At 35.8% G+C, this 17,123-nt stretch overlaps 4 protein-coding genes across 5 annotated transcripts; 1 reads left to right on the top strand and 3 right to left on the bottom strand.

Annotated features, from left to right (window-relative positions):
* Positions 1-4,043: 4,043 nt before the first annotated feature.
* LOC104237516 (uncharacterized) lies at positions 4,044-5,669 on the bottom strand. Its single transcript, XM_009791675.2, has 2 exons — positions 5,418-5,669; positions 4,044-4,479 (listed from the first exon to the last, which is right to left on the bottom strand). Exons 1-2 carry the CDS (start codon positions 5,617-5,619, stop codon positions 4,052-4,054), a joined length of 630 nt encoding a protein of 209 aa, XP_009789977.2. The 5' UTR covers positions 5,620-5,669; the 3' UTR covers positions 4,044-4,051.
* A 1,828-nt stretch (positions 5,670-7,497) lies between these two features.
* Positions 7,498-8,217, top strand: LOC138873779 (uncharacterized). Its single transcript, XM_070152257.1, has one exon. The coding sequence runs from the start codon at positions 7,498-7,500 to the stop codon at positions 8,215-8,217; it is 720 nt and encodes a 239-aa protein (XP_070008358.1).
* Positions 8,218-10,212: 1,995 nt separating this feature from the next.
* On the bottom strand, positions 10,213-12,811 carry LOC104237517 (uncharacterized). 2 transcript variants are annotated; one of them, XM_009791678.2, is made up of 5 exons: positions 12,604-12,811; positions 12,424-12,516; positions 12,208-12,324; positions 11,645-12,106; positions 10,213-10,320 (listed from the first exon to the last, which is right to left on the bottom strand). In XM_009791678.2, exons 1-5 carry the CDS (start codon positions 12,754-12,756, stop codon positions 10,303-10,305), a joined length of 843 nt encoding a protein of 280 aa, XP_009789980.1. In that variant the 5' UTR covers positions 12,757-12,811; the 3' UTR covers positions 10,213-10,302. The 2 variants fall into 2 exon arrangements, with proteins under 2 accessions (XP_009789980.1, XP_009789981.1); XM_009791679.2 differs by having other exon boundaries at positions 10,213-10,317.
* Positions 12,812-13,091: 280 nt separating this feature from the next.
* LOC104237518 (uncharacterized) lies at positions 13,092-15,323 on the bottom strand. The gene is made up of 2 exons (XM_009791680.1): positions 13,346-15,323; positions 13,092-13,258 (listed from the first exon to the last, which is right to left on the bottom strand). The coding sequence occupies exons 1-2, from the start codon at positions 15,321-15,323 to the stop codon at positions 13,092-13,094; spliced, it is 2,145 nt and encodes a 714-aa protein (XP_009789982.1).
* Positions 15,324-17,123: the final 1,800 nt, after the last annotated feature.

The raw sequence follows: 17,123 nt of genomic DNA, 5'->3' as shown, positions 1-17,123 counted from the left end.
GATCGTGGCTGGTGTCGGTAATTGCTATTTAGCCTCTTGCTTTGTATCCAAACTTGGTTCCTTTGATGTTGTGAGTGTTTATATTGGAATCACTTCTTCGACTGCAAACATTTCCTTTGTGGTTGGTTGTTCCTCGTAGATTGTTTTAGTCCCTCCTGGCGTTGGAATTTTAACATTTTGTGAAGAGTCGAGGCCACTGCCCTCATGTTGTATGGCCTCCCGAACAGGGTGTTGTACCTCATGTTTCCTTCAATCACATAAAACTTAGTTTCCAGGATGGTCCCGACGGCATTCACTGGTATCTCTCCCTTAGTTGTTTCACATGACATGTTGAATCTATTTAGAACTCGGATTGAAGGCACGATTTGATCGTGTAGGCCGAGCTGTTCTACGACCCTCAATCGGATGATATTGGCCGAGCTACCTGGATCAATTAATACATGCTTAACTCGAGATTTACTTATGAATGCAGATATTACCAGTGCATCGTTGTGGGGCTGGACGATCCCTTCTGCGTCCTCGTTGTTGAAAGACAAAGTTCCTTCTGGTATATAATCTCGAGTCCATTTCTCCCTTGTGATGGATACTTTGGTGCGTTTTAACATTGGCCCTTGAGGAACATCGACCCCATCGATGATCATGTTAATGACGTGTTGATGTTTTTTTTGTTCGGTCTGTTATTAGAATCCTTATTTCTGAAATGATTCTTGGCTCGGTTGCTCAGGAATTCTCGAAGATGCCCGTTGTTGATAATCGGGCCACCTCCTCCCTCAACTGTCGGCAATCCTTTGTTCTGTGGCCGTGAGTGCCATGATACTTTCACATCTGGTTAGGATACCTTTGGGCTGGGTTGGATTTTAGAGGTCGAGGCCATTTGGTGTCCTTATTGTGTCCGATAGCTGATACGATGGCAGCAACATCAACATTAAAGTTATATTCTGATAACCTTGGTGCTTCTTTAGGCCTGATAGGCATGCCGAAACTGTTCTTTCTCATGAGTCCTCGGCTGCTCTGACCTCGATTATTTCTTCTTTCACTTCGTATAGAATTCCGTCCTAACCCACTGTTTCTTTGATCTCCATTGTACTGCTGGTATCGGTCGCTGTTTGACCTCGGTTCATGGTCGAAATCTCTCTTGACTCTGTCGATGGATCTAAAGGGATAAACGGACTCGGAAGGAGCCCCAAGTTGATCATCTTTGACTTTGATTTTCGATTAATATCGGTTTTGCACATCAACCCAAGTAACAGCTGGTTACTCTATCAGATTCTGCTTCAACTGCTGTGAAGCCACCGAGCTTCGACCATTGATTCCTTGGGTAAAAACTTGAATGACCCAATCATCATCGACCAGTGGAAGATCCATCCGTTCCATTTGAAACCGAGATACGAACTCCCTGAGCATTTCATTATCCTTCTATCTTACTTTTAAAATGTCTGACTTCCTGGTTTCGACCTTGATAGGCCTGGCGTGTGCTTTCATGAAAGAGTCTGTAAGCATAGCAAATGAGTCAATAGTATTAGGAGGCAAGTTGTGATATCATATCATAGCTCCCTTTGACAAGGTCTCTCCGAATTACTTCAACAAGACAGACTCGATCTCATCATCCTCCAAGTCGTTCCCTTTGATAGCACATGTGTAGGAAGTGACATGCTCATTTGGGTCGGTCGTTCCATTGTACTTGGGAATCTCGGGCATGTTGAATTTTTTAGGAATCGGCTTCGGAGCCGCACTTGGAGGAAAAGGTTATTGTACGAACTTTTTGGAATCCAGGCTTTTTAGTAGCGGCAGGGCTCCCGGGATTTGGTCGACCCTGGAATTGTAGGTTTCTACCTTTTTGACATTTGCTTCGATTTTTTTCTCCCCTGATTCTATTCATTTTGTCAGTTCCTCGAGCATTTTTATGATCTTGGGGTTGGTCCCCGACTCGTTTTCATTCGACCTCTTTGGGACCGATTCTTCCCTGCGAATGATTTCTGGGAACAGATCGGGTTCAGTTATGCTCGGTGCGCGGCTTTGGTTCTAGAACTGAGCTATCGCCGCTTGTTGAGGTTGTAACATTTCGACGATCATCCGTAGATTGATTCCATCTCCTCCATTGTTTTGAGTATTCTTTGTTGTCGATCGGGCTCCACCACAGATGTTTTTCTCGGGGTCGGTAGGCATGTTTGTGTCGATAGCCAGATGCTAGTTAGCGTCCAACGGGTCCGCGACTGGAATTCCGATGGGATCAACGGGCGGTACCTCGTTATCGGGCATTATGTTGTTATTTTCACCGTGGTGACCGGACTCATTGTCAACATGTAGGGGTGCCAATTATGAGTTTGACATTTTGAGATTTAACCTGAAATTAGAGGCACTTCAAAGAACAAGTGTAAAGTAGTATGTGTTATGGAAAATTTGTATCAAATAACCACTATTATCCTTAACCCTACGTTGGGCGCCAAACTATTTACCCTCAAACCGGATAACAATTGAATTTGTAAGTGGTTTTAAGCATACGTGGATTAAATTGATACAAAGAGTTAAATTAAATTACAATTGAAATAAAGTAAATTCAAACCACACGAATTGATCAGTTACAACCTTGGGAGGTGAGCCACCCTTGAATAGAATATCTTCGACTAGTGTCACACAATTGAAGAAGAACTTTTAAGAGAAAATAATAGTATATTACTTCTGAATGATTGTTACCATGTCTTTTACAAGTAATCAGACCCCCTTATATAGTAGGGAAGTCCTATATTAGGTATAACTCTATAAAAGGCAAAGATCTCCTGATTTGCCGGTTCCTTATTGATACGTGCCGAGATTCCCGCCGTAATATCTGACTGGTCACGGGTATTTCGGTCTTTTGTTATTGCGGTCTTCTGTTGACAATGTTTCCTCGAGCTCGATCGGAGTCAGAATCGATTCTGGGACCACATACTCATTGTTCTTAAGGACGAAACATTCTGATCTCGGGTTCTGGTCCGGTGGGACCAGGGATCGATCTTCAAATCCTCATGTTTCGAGCCCGCTCTACCATGTTATATACGAGCCCGATTTTTTTAAAGATAATTTTTATGTTCGACTCCCGCTTATTTCATGGGCAGAATTTCAAGATCAAAAATTAAAAGTACTAGCCCATGTAACAAGCGAGAGACAACACTAATTAACTCTAAAGTACTATCCATGAAACAAAGGAAGACAAAAATTTAGGACTATCCACGATTAAAAGCTATTTGTGTGCTTCACCCTAAGCAGAACAATAGGTAAGGCCTGACTAGACTAGTGATTAAATTATGCTAAACCCATAAGCAAAATGGTACGTCAACCCTAACTAAGATCAGTGACGCTTCACTAAATTAGCTACGTCTCCATATGTGTGCATATTTATTAGTGTGTGTAATATTTGTTTTGAGTTTTAGTGACTTTACGGCAAAAACTATAGAAGAATGCCTAGGCAATAAGTTATCTAAAAGAATAAGTAACTATATTTATAATAAATGAAACTAATTACCTGAAAAGAAACGTAAAATCGATTATAACATACCTGATGCTGATAGTATAGAACTTCTTCACACTATCAATTTTTATATATAAAATTATATTTAATTACTTCCTCTTTCCCAATTTATGTAAGAATATATTTAGAGTCAAACGACTTATTTTTTAAACATAATTGTTTCATATGCATTTTAAATATTTTAAATATTAATTATTATAATTTATCTTACTTTTTATAAGTAGTTTCAAAATAAATAAATTTTATTTTGAAAAAATAATTTTATTTTATCCAAATGCATGGTCTAACTTTAAGTTTAAATCTAAAAAAGCAAAAAATATCCACAAATTGAGACAGGAGTAACATTTTAGACGTGCTTCAAAGTTATGAAATTAGACATTTTAGGTATTTCTTGCTTCATGACGAAAATTGCTCCAAGAACAATACTGGTGTTCATTACCTGCCTGTCACTGCTGGTAGACTATGCAAGAATAAAAAAAAAAAACCTTTCTCATATATAATAATTGAATTAGTATTAAAAAAGTTGACACAAAAGTTACTTAATTAAAGCTCAAGTACATAATCATCATCAGCTGTAGGGATAATCAACCACTCATCTGGAAATTGGTAATTAGGATCATCATTCTTATCTATACAATTAGGAGACTCACTGTTTAATCCATGTTCTAATTGACCAAAACCTGTCTTTGAATTTTCCATCAAAACATTTTCTTCTAGAGGAAAATATTTTTCTATGACTACTTCACCATTGTTAGCACTCTTCTTGCCGTCCAACGACTTCAAAAACCCTATCCACCATTCAAACTCTGGAACTTCACCGGAAGAAGAAGACAGCGGCGGAGGTGGCGGCAGCGGCAGCGGCAGCGGTGGCAGTGCATTAAGTATTGCCGGAGCCGTTGTAGACCATGTTGGTTCAGGAATAGGCATAGATTCCACTATTGAGTAATAGTAATATTGTTGAGAGCTTACAACTGCTAAGATAGAAATAGATAGAATAATAGAAAGTAAGAAAAGGGCGTGAAAATAACTTTCTTTAGAAAAATAAAATAGCAGAAAGTATTAAAAAAAAACTTTGATTTTTATAGGGTAGAAAGAAGTCTATTCAGAACTTTAATTTATCTTATTTCATAACAACTTTCTTTAGAAAAACTAGAATGATAGAAAGAAATTAAAGAGAAAAGACTTCGAATTTATTTAACAAATATAGAATAACAAAAAGTAAAAGCAATTAATAATTTGAATTTATAGGGTAGGAAGCAGGCTATTCAGAATTCTTATCTAATTTAATGAGCAATACTTTCTTAAAAAATAAAAATAGAATAAAAGAAAGTCAGAAAAAAGATGGTATCAATTTATAGTCGAAAGAAGACTTCGCTACATTTTTCTAATTTCATGAACATACATGTCATGTTACACTTATTTCTACCTTACGATATTGGGGCTATTTGACTTCACATATATTACAAGCCATTTAACAGTCAAGCGTTAGAACATTATATTATGTAAAAAAAAAATTACGAATACCACCGATGGTAGGGATGGGACTGCTACTCCCTCAACCGATAGTATGAAAAAATTCTTGATAGGGAGCGCTTCCCCACGCAGGAAGAATTCGGATATAATCGGACTCCAATGCAAGTGCCGGATACGGGGAGAAACCAAAAAAATTACGAATACTGGAAGTGTAAAAAGAAAAAAATTATACTACCAAATCATTTAAATAATTTAGTTTAAAGGTAAACTTCCTTAAAATGCGGGATTTAAAATCTCGAAAATAAAACAAGTTATCTGTGGTCTACTACAAAATACTATCTGCTACAAAAATAACCTGATGGTATAAAAATTCTAACCATATATATATTAGTTAAACTCGTCTATAAATCCTTGATTCTATTTTCATTGTTGTTACCTCCTTGACCCAATAATGTGTACTTCTTTGGGCTATTAATAGACGGAGTTGGAGATGAAGATGAAGATCGATGAAGTTGTAAAGCATGAACAATTTCTCTTCTAGCTTCAGCCATGTCCATATAAGAGCTAATAATAGGAGCTTTTCTTGTATGATATTTTCTCAACCTTTTTCTTGGTGAGTTGTTTTTCTTTGAATTCATTTGCTTCTTCTTTCTTGTTTGCTCTTTCTCTGCTAGACACTGTTTCTCGGGAAGAGAAGGTAATAATAATAAGCAGATACGAAAGAGGGAGTGAATAATAAATGAAACAGAAGATGAACAAGTGGCGTAGTAAATGAGAAGGGAAAAGATGGGTCAGCAGCATGCAGTAACAAATCAGTGTGGACACCTGTTTCCTCGGACACACTGCTGCTTACTTTAAAAAAATTCAATTATAATCATAATATTCGAGTTTAGCTTGGTTCATTTCGATTGATTTCTTGAGATATCCGTTATCTTGGCATGAACAAATGAGCATAAATCACGTACTTCTTAAAAAAAAAAAGATTTTTAAAATATTCGGTCCTAAAATATAAAGGATAAAAGTTTTATGGGATCATGATATTTGTATGACTATAAAAAAAATTCATTAAGAGTAAAATTTATAAAATGGGAAGTTTAAAGTTAAATTATTTCCAAATATAAAAATATATCATTTTTTTTGAACGAATTAATAAGAAAAGTGCATCAATTAAATTGAAACGGCAAGACTAGTATTCTTATCGCCTCTGAAATTTGAATCTGAAACAAATCTCAACCCACTCTATTAATTATTTTCATTTCCTTAATTCTCTTTTATCCCTTTTGCTCTCTTTATACCTATTACTTTTTATTTTCACTTGTGTAATTATAATTTATACTATATTAAGAGCACAAAATTCCTTAGCAAAATATCGCTCGTTTTTAACCCATTAGAAATATATTTCACACTAGACAAAATAATTATTGAATTTTTTTCTTAGTATTTAGAACTTCGAATCCATTAATATATCATTTAGTTATTTTCCTAATTTAGGGTTTCAGATCAATTAATATGTTTCTTTTTAATTTAGGTTAGGAATTTTAAAAATATAATTTTAGGCACGTCTTCATGCATATAAACTCTTAAATTATTTCTTTATATATTCAATACTTTGTATAAACGCACAAATTATCCCTTCGTAGAATAATGCCATGTTAGATTTACAACTTTCAAATGGAAGTTATTAATTGTTGAGGAGAAAGAAGTGACTTGATTATGAGAGCAGTTTAGCCTATTTATATATGGTTGATTAGTTAGGAAGTTAGTGAGTTAATGAGGTACTTAATTAGTTTGTTTGCTACAATAGTGATTATATATATATATATATATATATATATATATATATATATATATATAAGAGATGCACTGTATGTGGTGAATACAATTTTCACTGCTTCCTTCATTCTCTTTCTCAAATAACTCAGTTCTTCTTCTTCTCTTTCTCTTCTCCCTCGTAGCTAGGGTTTCTACTGGTGATTAATCACCAAACTTCAGTATGGCATCAGAGCTTTGAGCTCGGAATTGAAGCCCAGAAATTGATACTCACCTTCTTCCCAACCTAATTTCTGGTTCAAAACTGTTATCTCAATTCTTCTAGTTTTAAAACTCGAAATTGCTCAACAATTGCGGTTGATGATTTATCTCATGAAAACACAACGATTACTGCTGAAAATGCTTCGCATGCATCATCAGATGATGAATTTGAGGAAGAAGTGACAGTAGAAGTCACTCATCCTCTGTACTTAGCTCCCAGCGATACAAGTGGAATCTCTTTGATTTCGTTTCAGTTAACCGACACTGACAATTACTCCATGTGGCATCGATCTATGCGAATTGCCCAACTTTGCCGTAATAAGCTTGGGATTATTGATGGACGATGGCCTTATGAGCGATTTCATGAGAAGTACTTGTATCAATGAGAGATATGCAATGCCATTATGCTATCATGGTTGATGAATTCAGTGTCTCCGACCTTAATTAGTGGCATTGCATACGCTACTAGCGCACAGGTAGTGTGGATGGATATTCAGGAATGCTTTGATAAGGTGAATGATACACGTTGCTACAATTTGCACATGAAAATTCCCACCTTAAATCAAGGTACTGCATCTATCTTTGTTTACTACTCGAAGCTCAAAGATCTCTGGGATGAGACTGAATCTATAGTACCTACTCCTGGCTGTGATTGTGTTAAGACAAAAGAATTTATTGTGCATCTACAAAAACAGAAGGTGTACCAATTTCTAATGGGATTAAATGACTCTAACTCTCAAGCTCGTAGTCAAATTCTTATGATGAAATCCCCAACCGTGAATAAAGTTTATGCAATGCTCATGAGTGATAAGAGTCAAAGAACTATAGCAGCTAGTGCTGGAGTGTTAGGATATGCTCCTAATGTAAGCACAAATTCGTATGATTCCACTGCTTTGTATAGTGCTAAGCCTAATTTCAACCAAAAGTTTAGGAAGAATTACAACGTTCAGTATGAGTTATGTAAAATGAAAGGCCCCAATAAGGAAAACTGCTACAAAATAATAGGATATCCACAAGACTATAAGTTTAAAAAGCAAAGGGGAGCTGGAACACACAATGCTATGATAGAACCTAGTCATGCTATGCCTTTGCACACAAATCATGTCTCTCAGAATATGTCAATGACACCTATGCCAATGCAATCCATGTCCACATATCATGGCCATCAGTATGTGAGCCAAGCTACTGAAGGATTACAGGGTTAAGGAAACTCTGGCACTCAGAATCAAGTAGGTTCTTCTTCCGCACAACCTCAGGGATCAGCAAGTACTGCTTCACAAGGAGGTGGCTTTCCTTTCAATAAGGAACAATATGATCAAATAATGCATATTTTGAATAATATCCCAACTCCTCCTACTCAAGCAAATTCAGCAGGTATTGATACTGCCCCTTTAGCATCCATTAAGTACAAGAATAGATCATTGATACAAGTGCCACCAACCATATGATGTTAGATGTTAATTTACTGACCAAAACATCCCTAATCACACCTTCTCATCCTAGAAGAGTTCTACTACCTAATGGAGATGTCACTCAAGTTACTCAGATTGGAGAGTCATATTTCAGATAGAAACACTAGTAAAGAAGTGCTCTATGTACCTCAATTCTAATTCAACTTATTGTCGGTCTCCAAGGCGACAAGAGATCTAAGATGCTTTGCTTCCTTTTATCCTGATTTTTGTGTATTTTAGAATCTCTTCAGTGGCAAGGTGAGGGAGATTGGTAGGAAAAGAGATGGCCTATATTTCCTATTGAAACATGGGGCCAAGAAGCTTACTACTACCACTTTAGTTGCAACTGGAATAAAGTCAAGAAATACTGATATTACTTTGTGGCATAAAAGACTAGGTCATATCTCTAGTATGGTACTCATAAAATTATTTCCTGCTAAACTAGCAAGTATTAATAGCATTATAAATAAATGCACTATATGTCCATGTGCTCAACAAACCAGGTTGTCATTCCCTACTAGCTGCATTAAGAGCACTGAAGCATTTGATCTGATTGATGTGGATGTTTGGGGTCCTTACAAATATGCAACTTTTGATGAAAATAGATATTTCTTGACTGTTGTTGATGATTTTACCAGAATGACTTGGTTATTTCTTCTGAAATTAAATCTGATGTATGTGTTTTACTTGCACATTTTATTGTGTTTGTTCAAACTCAATTTAACAAAACCTTGAAGGCAGTTAGATCTGACAATGGGTCTGAATTTGTCAATTCTGTATGCAATACCTTGTTCCACAAATATGACATTTTTTATCTGAAGACATGTTCTTACACTCCTCAGTAAAATGAAGTTGCTGAGAGGAAACACATGCATATCCTAGAGGTAACTAGAGCCTTAAGGTTTCAGGCCCATATTCCTATTAAGTACTGAGGTCATTGTGTTCTTTATGCAATATATATTATCAATAGAATGTCATCTTCTGTACTCAATGGACTGTCTCCTTTTGAATTGTTGTATGGTAGAGCACCCACTACAAGAAATCAACCTTATTGCGGCGACCAAAGTCGCTACAAAATCCATGATAGTCGCTGCTAAATATTATCAGTGGCGACATTTGTGTTGCTACAAGGAAAACCGTAACTGAAAGGTTTTTGTGGCGACACCAAAAGGTCGCCGCTAAAAGCTCATATTTAGCGGCGACATAGTTGCCACAAAAGGTGACAAAACCCGCTACAAAATAGTTCCACAAGAATAAAATTTTAGCTGGGTCGCCACTACTATTCCCTTTTAGCGGCGACTACTATCGCTACCAAAACATATTTTCAGTGGCAAGTTCATATCGCCACTATAAATGACTTTTAGTAGCAACTCATATCGCTACAAAATAATTAACCAAGAAAGGCACAATAACTTTCTGTGGCGACTAAAGTCGCTGCAAAAGAAATAAACTAACAGTGGCAATTTTAACATTGCAACAATTACTAATATTTTGTGACAAAATAATGTCGCCACTAAAACCTATCTTCTCAAAACCTATAATGACCAAAATTATATATATTTCCGGTAGGAACCTAATTCTCTAAATTTAATAACTGGATATTCACATCTATTGACTACCAATATTAAAAGCAACCAATAATATTTAAAAAAACACCAAAAGAATTTCTCAAACTAAATATTATAAATATTTTCATTACAAAGAAGTCAATTACATAATACTACATGACACTTCATTGTGCATTGTAATTGTACGCATATACATATCCCAAAAAAGATAAAATATTAAGTGCCTTGTAGTTGCTCCTTGGTCGACACCATCCTTGAACGATACCATTGTTTAAGTACTTTGACCCTGCTAAAAAAATAATATATATACATATAAGGAACATAATGATATTTTTATATCAAAAAACATATATAGAAAAACTTATTAGAATAACAATGACTTCCTTTAGAATAATGCTCATTCAGAAGTTAGGTTTTGGAGTCGACTACTCGTTATTGAATTGGTTTGGATGCATTATCATTCTTTTAAAAATTAGTCTATTAAGAGGAAAGATAACAAGGATGCATTGCCCAATCAACAAGGATACATTGCACAAGCAGAAATAACATATTGGTTTGGATGCATTGTCATTCTTTATCCTACTTTCACCTTTGATCTAGAAAACTCTGTATCTATAGTAAAACATTTAGCACTGCCCAAGCAGGAAAAAAAGCTAATGTACATGACAATTACTACATTTTATAGCCCGATCATGGAGTATTAAGCATCTAACATTATAGCAATCGCAAGTCAAAATGATTTTACTATTAAAATAAACACATAAGCAGGAAACAATAAACACATAAGCAGGAATCGCAAGTCAAAATGATTTTACACTAGTCAAATTCTTCTAAGCATTGCACTAGTCAGATAACAACAGGAGCTACAAAGCGGCTGTAATCAAATTTGAACAGGAATTCTAGCTTAAGCTTATTTTCATCCTTCAAACAGGACCTATAAATGGTCCCGAAAATTTTCACAATTATCATGTAAAGCATATCCACAAGCAAAACCGTAGAAGCGTGTACTGTCTTGACAAAAGGTTTCTACTCTTTAACTATCTCACAGCAGAAAAATGTAGTATGGCAAAAGCAACAAAGAAATGCCAAAAAGTTGAAGGACACTCATCTCTGTTATAATCATACTAACATTGAGCTAAAAGAAAAAGAAAGAAAAAAAGAGCCAAAAGACCACTATCTTCTTTAGAATAATACTCATTCAGAAGTTAGACCACCAAACATTTAAAGCTTTAGTTAGCAGATCTGAAAATTCTTATCCAGATGCTACTTGATCAAATTACAAGTTCATAACATAACCAGCACATCGTCCCTTCACATAGAAATTCAATATAGCTGTTTTATTTCATCAGCAACATGCATTTACGGTGTTTTCTTCATATTAACTGCCATAAACGTAACTAATTACGAGATTAAGAGAATTGAATTGGTTTGTAAAAATTCAGATTTCACATAAACAAAAAATAGCCCAATAGTCTATTATCAAGAGGATGAAATTTAAAGAATGAGAAGTTGAAAAGAAGATAGGGAGCAAGTGACAGAAGAATTATCCAGAATTAAGGAAGAAGAAATGCCGAGAAGGAAGAAAAATTGTTAAGAAGCAGCGGAGCAAGTACCTGTTGTTGCATTCTGATCATGAAACTAGCAAATTGTTCATACATCCTCTTGTCCACTTCTAGATGGATCCTCTTGCCTACTTCTGCATTTGCGTGTTCACGCTCCTCTGCCAACTTCCTTTGCACTTCTGCATTTGCGTGTTCACGCTCCTCTGCCAACTTCCTTTGAAATTCAAGCTCCATATTTCTTTTCAACTCAGCAGCCATTTGTTCACGTTCTTCTTGCAACTTCCTATCCATCTCGGCTTGCATCTCTTGATGCACAATTTCCATAGCTGAAGACACGCTGGACTCTATGTTTGCATGCTGCATGTTACTCTTTTTAGGAGGCTTCTTTCCGTATCCTTTTCCGCGAACATAGCCTGTTCTCTCACCAAGAACGATGGATAAAATCTCATCTCTAGTCATGGGATGCTCGATCTCTTCAGATTGTTGTTGAGTGACAACTTCTTGGAGTTGACCCTGCATTAATGCATAATCATTTACATCGAAACATAATAAAACACACTGAACGTACCTTTCAGAAACAGAAAGATAACAAGTCTATGCTTTTAGATAATTACATGAATTTGTTGGGATTGTGAATCCACCCACACCAGTTCTCCTCTATCATCCTTGCGTGTATGTTGGATCTCCCAAACTTTATCTGGTGTGTCTATTTCTCCAGTAATAGGATTTCTCTGCAATAGAATTTCAGAGAAAAAATGGGTAAGAAAATATATAAATATGTGAATAACAAAGAAGCATATGTGATATTAGGGGATTAAATATATTTTTACCGTAGATTCCTCTACTTCTGCAAAAGACCTTGTACCACAAGTATGTTTAGTTATTTGCTTTTCTCTATTTCTTTTGTTCCTATCACTTACAACCTGTAAGTCAATAGATTAATAAATCACCTTTCAAAGATGTGAATGGTGCCCTTTGGTTGACAGAATCTTTATGTATTAAGTTAGTACCTTAAAATCCTGACTTCCAAAATATTGTATTAGGTATTTCCAGTCCTCAAGCTCAACATCTTCAGGTCGATGAGACAATCTTTCTTCATTAGTATTGTACTTAGAGTATAACCTGCTGAGTCGAGCTTTCCATGCTCTAAAAAGTCTTTGCATAGTACTAATTACGAAGGCTTGAAACCTATGCTCTTGCAGCCCGCTGTAAACTTCAAATTTATCTTGTTATTGGTAAGCACAAGCATGTTAGCTAAGGAGTGGACTGGGCAGGTTGGTCTGTCTAACACTGAAGACACTACTGCCCATTCCAACCTCATTCATGTCATTGTTGTGGGAATATCAAGCAAAAAATAAACTACAAAACAACAAGCCAACAGTGGACCAACAAAAGGAAAATCTACTGAAACAGATTCCTTGCTTGCAACTTAAAGCTTTTCATATTATTTAATATATGTCATTCTAAAACTATAGCATCGAAATTATTAAGCAATAAATTACCTCTCTATAGGATACATATTCCGATATTGAGCTGGTCCACCAAGCTTTGCCTCACTTGGCAAGTGAATTGGCAAATGAACCATGACATCAAAGAACGCCGGAGGGAAAACAAGTTGAAGTTTGCACAAAATAATAGGAATTTCTGCCTCTAGGATATCAAGATCTTCAATCGTCAATCACTTAGAGTATATATTCTTGAAAATTTTTCCTAAGGCTATAATTGTATCACACACTTCCTTGGGTAGCAAACCACGTATAGCTACTGGAAAAATGTCTTGCAATAATACATGATGATCATGACATTTCAATCTGTGTATCCTTTTTTCCTGTACATTGACACACCTTGAAATGTTTGAGGAAAAGGCATCAGGAACCTTTAGATTAGCCAAGAAACTGCATACCTTCAGCTTCTCTTCCGGGGACAATGCATAACATGCTGCAGGTAACAGAATATTGATCTCATCCTCAATTGGATGCAACCTTTGTCTGATTCCAAGGTCCATCAAGTCATATCTACTTTTCAATGTGTCTTTTGTTTTTCCAACCATATTCATGACATTTGATATAATATTGTCGGACACATTTCTTTCGATGTGCATCACATCAAGGTTATGTCGTAATATAAGACTCTTCCAATAAGGCAATTGGAAAAAGATACTTTTCTTCTTCCAGTTGTATGCATTGTTATGAACATCACGCTTTCTCTTTTGTCCTTTACCAAAAGTCACATTACCTAAAGCTTGTAATTGCATAAGTGCTTCATCACCTGTTAAAGGGTTAGGCTTAACTCCCATTTCAACTTTCCCATCAAATAACATCCTACTTCTACGCCATGGATGGTCCATGGAAAGAAAGCGGTGATGACCCATATAACACAACTTACTACGTAAGGAAGTCGATTGTGTATCTTTATGGCAACAAGGGCATGCAAGCTTGCCTTTGGTTGACCATCCTGAAAGATTTCCATATGCAGGAAAGTCATTGATCGTCCACATGATAGCCACATACATCAAAAAATTAGATTTTGAGTGTGCATCATAAGTATCCACCCCGAACCATAATTCTTTCAACTCTTCAATCATTGGTTGTAAATATACATCGATATCATTGCCTGGACACTTGAGGCCTGGAATAAGAAGTGTCATCATGAAATACGGATTTTTCATACAATCCCATGGTGGAAAATTATACGTAGCTAGTACGACGGGCCAAATACTATGATTAGAACTCATGTTCCCATATGGTTGGAACCCATCACTCTCTAAGCCTAGTCGAACATTTCTTAACTCAGCCGAAAAGGTGGGATGTTGTGCATCAAAGGATTTCCATGCTATTGAGTCAGACGGATGTCGCAAGACACCATCATCAATATTTTCCTCCTTATGCCACCTCATCTTTTTAGCTGTCTCTCTTGCCATGTACAATCTTTGAAGTCTTGGTTTGATTGGAAAATGCCGCAAGATTTTATGAGCTACTTTCTTGCCTCCGTGTCCTTCGGACTTCCATCTAGACTTACCGCACTTAGGACATGCTTGAATATCGGCATAATCACGCCAATATAAAATACAATCATTTCGACATGCATCTATTTTGGTGTACCCCAAGCCGAGGTCACAAAGAACTTTCTTTGCTTCATAGAAAGAATTTGGCACAAATGACCCATCTGGAAGAACTTCTTTAAAGAAGCTCAATAATGCATCCATAGATTTGTTGCTCCAACGGTTAAGACACTTCAAGTGAAGTAGTTTAACAACAAAAGACAACTTTGAGACTTTTTCACAACCAGGATAAAGTTCTGTCTCAGCATCTTCTAACAATTCGTAGAACTTTGTTGCATGTATATTTGGTTCTTCGTTGTCCTCTGAATTATTATTATCCTCCACATTCGTATATCCACAAGCATCGTGAATCATTTCACTAATATTGTCCTCTTCAATGCTATCATCTTCTGCTCCATCATCACTAACTACAACACTAGAAGTTTCAACTCTAACTGACACTTCTCCATGCAAGTCCCACACTTTATAAGAACCCCAAAATCCCTTCCTCAATAAATCTCCTCTTACACCAACCCGTAGCTTGAACTCGGTATTCATACACCCTTTACAAGGACACCGAATCATAGTGCTCACCGTAGGTTGACTGAATGCCCAATTAAGAAAGTTGTCAACTCCATCTCTATACCTTTGGTCGACTCTATTCCTAATATTCAACCAACCTTTATCCATCCTTTCTATTTAAAAAAAAGAAAGAAAGTTAATTAAATAAAAGTGCAGCGTTGATAATAATCAAAACATATATAATACATAGAGTGATGATCTTAAATCAGACAACATTGATCCTTGCAAGGAACTTGGAAACATGTTTTAAATTGCCAACTTGAATGACAAAAGTTGGAATTGACTTCTTGTTATATCTTGTTTCCCATATTAGGTTTTTCTCTTCTCTATAATGGAAGTAGACATGGCGTCGTTTCTGTTGCATAATTTGTTATAGACAATAAGAAGAGGTTAATGATAAGAGTATATTATGAAAGAATGATATTATTGTAACTATTTTTCCAAACTTAAGCACATGATTACAACTTATCAATGTTTTATTTATGGTTATAGACTAGTTATGTTTACGACGTGGTTGCAAGATTCTACTAATTAAATGCAATAATTTTTGTGATTAATGTCAACCAGAACTTGTGGGTGATGAAGAAACCTCTAAAAACAATGTCTACAGAAGATTGCATAACTCAAAAAAAATGCCAAGTCTTAAATCCTCACAAAAGATATTGGAGAGACGACAACAACATAGCCCATGGGAAGAAACAATGTTAAGAATACAAGCATACTTCGAATCTAGTGATTAACCTTAATTGATAAGTAATGACAGTAAAAAACAAAGAATATCAAATAATTTAACTCTATCTGTTTGTAAATGGTCTTTATTCTCATACAAATCTGAGATCACTATGAATTTCAAAAATCTACATAATAAAAATGAATACACCACAATAGAAACACATTGGATACAACCGCTAAAGGAAAATTATGGCAGCGATTCAACCAGCCCTTACGAGTATGGAATACCAACATACAATAGGTCTCTCAACAAGAAGCTTTTAACTTACCCAAACTAAGATAGTCGAGTTCTGTCAAGACTGAAAATCAACAACAACAACATCAAATACGCCTCAAATGAGTCTTCATGTGAGGCTCTTTTTTGTTGTATTCCTGTAGATTATCAAATGTTTCAGAGAAATTCAAGATGAAATCTAAGAATACAACTATTAAATTACTGAAATAACAATAATCCTTAACTGCATGTTGAAAATTTTGCCTTAAAGAATCCTTATAAAAAAATCCATACATAAATTTATATATAAACTAGTATGGGTATAAACAAAAAAGAAAGGATTAGGTTCACTAGCAGCTATATCAGATTTTTCGTTCCTAAAAGAAAAAGGAAAAGAATAGGGATTTGAACACATACCTGATAAATGAGATTCACATTTTGATTAGAAAGATTTAGAGCTAGGTCATGAAATTTTAGCAAAGATGTGATTTTAGAGAGAGGGGGGAGGGATTTCTAGAGAGAGGCCTGTTTGTATGTCTGAAGGCTTCGTATCTTTTAATTAGAAAGAAGGGGCTTTTTAAATTTTTTGTTGTTATTTTAAATTAAAATTTCTAGGGTATAGCAGTGACCTAGTCGCTGCGAAATATCTTTAGCGGCGATTGGTTAAAAGTCGCCACAAATAATTTGGAGCCAAAATTTTATTCTTAGCGGGACCGAAAATTTCAGTCACATCATAGGCGACCTTAGAGAAGTCGTTGCTAAATATTCACCATCTGTAGCGACCTTTTATGTTGCTGCTAATACTATAAATGTTGTAGCAACTTATAGGGTCGCCACTATATGTTGCCACTAAAAATTCAAATTCTTGTAGTGACCCACCTTGGAGCATCTGAGAGTTCTTGGCTGTCTGTGTTATGCCAAACAGGTTCAAGAAACAGACAAACTTCTTCCCAGAGCTAAGC

Source organism: Nicotiana sylvestris, chromosome 7, assembly GCF_000393655.2.
Source record: "Nicotiana sylvestris chromosome 7, ASM39365v2, whole genome shotgun sequence".
In the NCBI taxonomy this organism is placed as follows: domain Eukaryota; kingdom Viridiplantae; phylum Streptophyta; class Magnoliopsida; order Solanales; family Solanaceae; genus Nicotiana; species Nicotiana sylvestris.
This window is presented reverse-complemented; position numbering and strand designations above follow the sequence as displayed.

Coding starts and splice junctions, on each gene's coding strand:
- LOC104237516 (XM_009791675.2), bottom strand. CDS start 5,619: ATGAATTCAAAGAAAAACAACTCACCAAGAAAAAGGTTGAGAAAATAT. Junction 4,480..5,417: donor CACATTATTGGGTCAAGGAG/GTAACAACAATG, acceptor CTATCTTAGCAG/TTGTAAGCTCTCAACAATAT.
- LOC138873779 (XM_070152257.1), top strand. CDS start 7,498: ATGGATATTCAGGAATGCTTTGATAAGGTGAATGATACACGTTGCTAC.
- LOC104237517 (XM_009791678.2), bottom strand. CDS start 12,756: ATGCAAAGACTTTTTAGAGCATGGAAAGCTCGACTCAGCAGGTTATAC. Junction 12,517..12,603: donor TTGGAAGTCAGGATTTTAAG/GTACTAACTTAA, acceptor ATTGACTTACAG/GTTGTAAGTGATAGGAACAA. Junction 12,107..12,207: donor CACAATCCCAACAAATTCAT/GTAATTATCTAA, acceptor GCATTAATGCAG/GGTCAACTCCAAGAAGTTGT.
- LOC104237518 (XM_009791680.1), bottom strand. CDS start 15,323: ATGGATAAAGGTTGGTTGAATATTAGGAATAGAGTCGACCAAAGGTAT. Junction 13,259..13,345: donor TTTTCCAGTAGCTATACGTG/GTTTGCTACCCA, acceptor TGACGATTGAAG/ATCTTGATATCCTAGAGGCA.